Source organism: Trachymyrmex septentrionalis, unplaced genomic scaffold (genome assembly GCF_001594115.1).
Source record: "Trachymyrmex septentrionalis isolate Tsep2-gDNA-1 unplaced genomic scaffold, Tsep1.0 scaffold22, whole genome shotgun sequence".
NCBI lineage: Eukaryota > Metazoa > Arthropoda > Insecta > Hymenoptera > Formicidae > Trachymyrmex > Trachymyrmex septentrionalis.
In genome coordinates, this window is record NW_017305375.1 from 5,367,575 (window position 1) to 5,368,696 (window position 1,122).

Genomic DNA, 1,122 nt, shown 5'->3' on the forward strand with positions numbered 1-1,122 from the left:
ATATTATTATGAGTAATACTTATTACTATAAGTAACAGAAAATAATTCGGAATACTTTGTTACTGTACATCCTCATAAATATTATTTATAATGAGATTCGTTTAATACTGATATGTTGATTATTGTCAGTTAAATAATTAAATTAAGCATTCCATCATGATCTTTATTCGAAAATTTTTCTCCAATTAATTTTTTCCTTCGATTATATCTTATTCTATTCAAACTTTCTGCTAAAAACTTTAAACAAATAAACATAAAATTAATTAATTAACGGAATTATTTTCTGATGTTCTAATCCTCTGCAACGAACATGCTAATCGAAAAAATTTATGATGAGATTAACATTGACTTTAGAAATCGAAGGCGTCGGTTTCATAATATACTTTTTTCTTTGATTTCGGCAGACAGAATGTAGTTTAGAAAACTACATGTACCGACACTGTCAGCAATAGCAGGAACTCCGGGGAGGCGGAGTATCGCGCTCGTGACATCTTAAAACTTTTTGATGTGGTAACGGCGATTTGTCCACCGTAGCCTCCATTCTGCGCATTACACGATCTAGTAAAATTTCCACGGCGCGTTCAACATTTTGCCCGGTTGCAGCACTCGTCTCCAGATAAACCAAGCTAAAAAAAAGTATATACAACATGATAGAGAGAAACACAAAAATAAATATATTTCTTTTTTAAATAACGTTACATACAGTTTTACTATTTCTGACTTGACTTACCCATGTCTTTCAGCAAGATCTCGCGCTTTATGTTCGCTGACAACGCGTTTGTCCTCAAGATCAGATTTATTGCCACAGAGAATTATGTCTGGGTCATCACAATATGCGTGTGTCTACACGTATATATACATAAAAATATGATACATTAATTCAATAAACGCAAAACTTTCCCGAGAAAATTATACTAGATTACAGGAAAATTTTAAACAAGACAAGACATTTATTATTGAATTCTGCAATTACAGAACTCAAGCACGTTTCAAATTAAAAATTAATTTCTTATAGTTCAAGAATTAAATTTCTTGTACATATTAATGAAACTTTTATCACAGATGTTTAATTTTTAAATTAAACGATATCGAACTTATGAGTATAAAAATATATATATATAT

General features: G+C 30.1%; 1 protein-coding gene across 1 annotated transcript in view; it reads right to left on the minus strand.

Moving 5' to 3' along the window:
* Positions 1-224: 224 nt before the first annotated feature.
* LOC108748278 (ras-related protein Rab-27A) overlaps positions 225-1,122 on the minus strand; it is a 3,251-nt gene continuing 2,353 nt past the window's right edge. The window contains exons 4-5 of the mRNA XM_018486325.1: positions 731-843; positions 225-626 (exon numbers count right to left, since the gene is read on the minus strand). Of these exons, the coding sequence (XP_018341827.1) occupies positions 443-626; positions 731-843 (297 nt within the window). The 3' untranslated portion in view covers positions 225-442. The remainder of the gene's footprint in view (positions 627-730; positions 844-1,122) is intronic.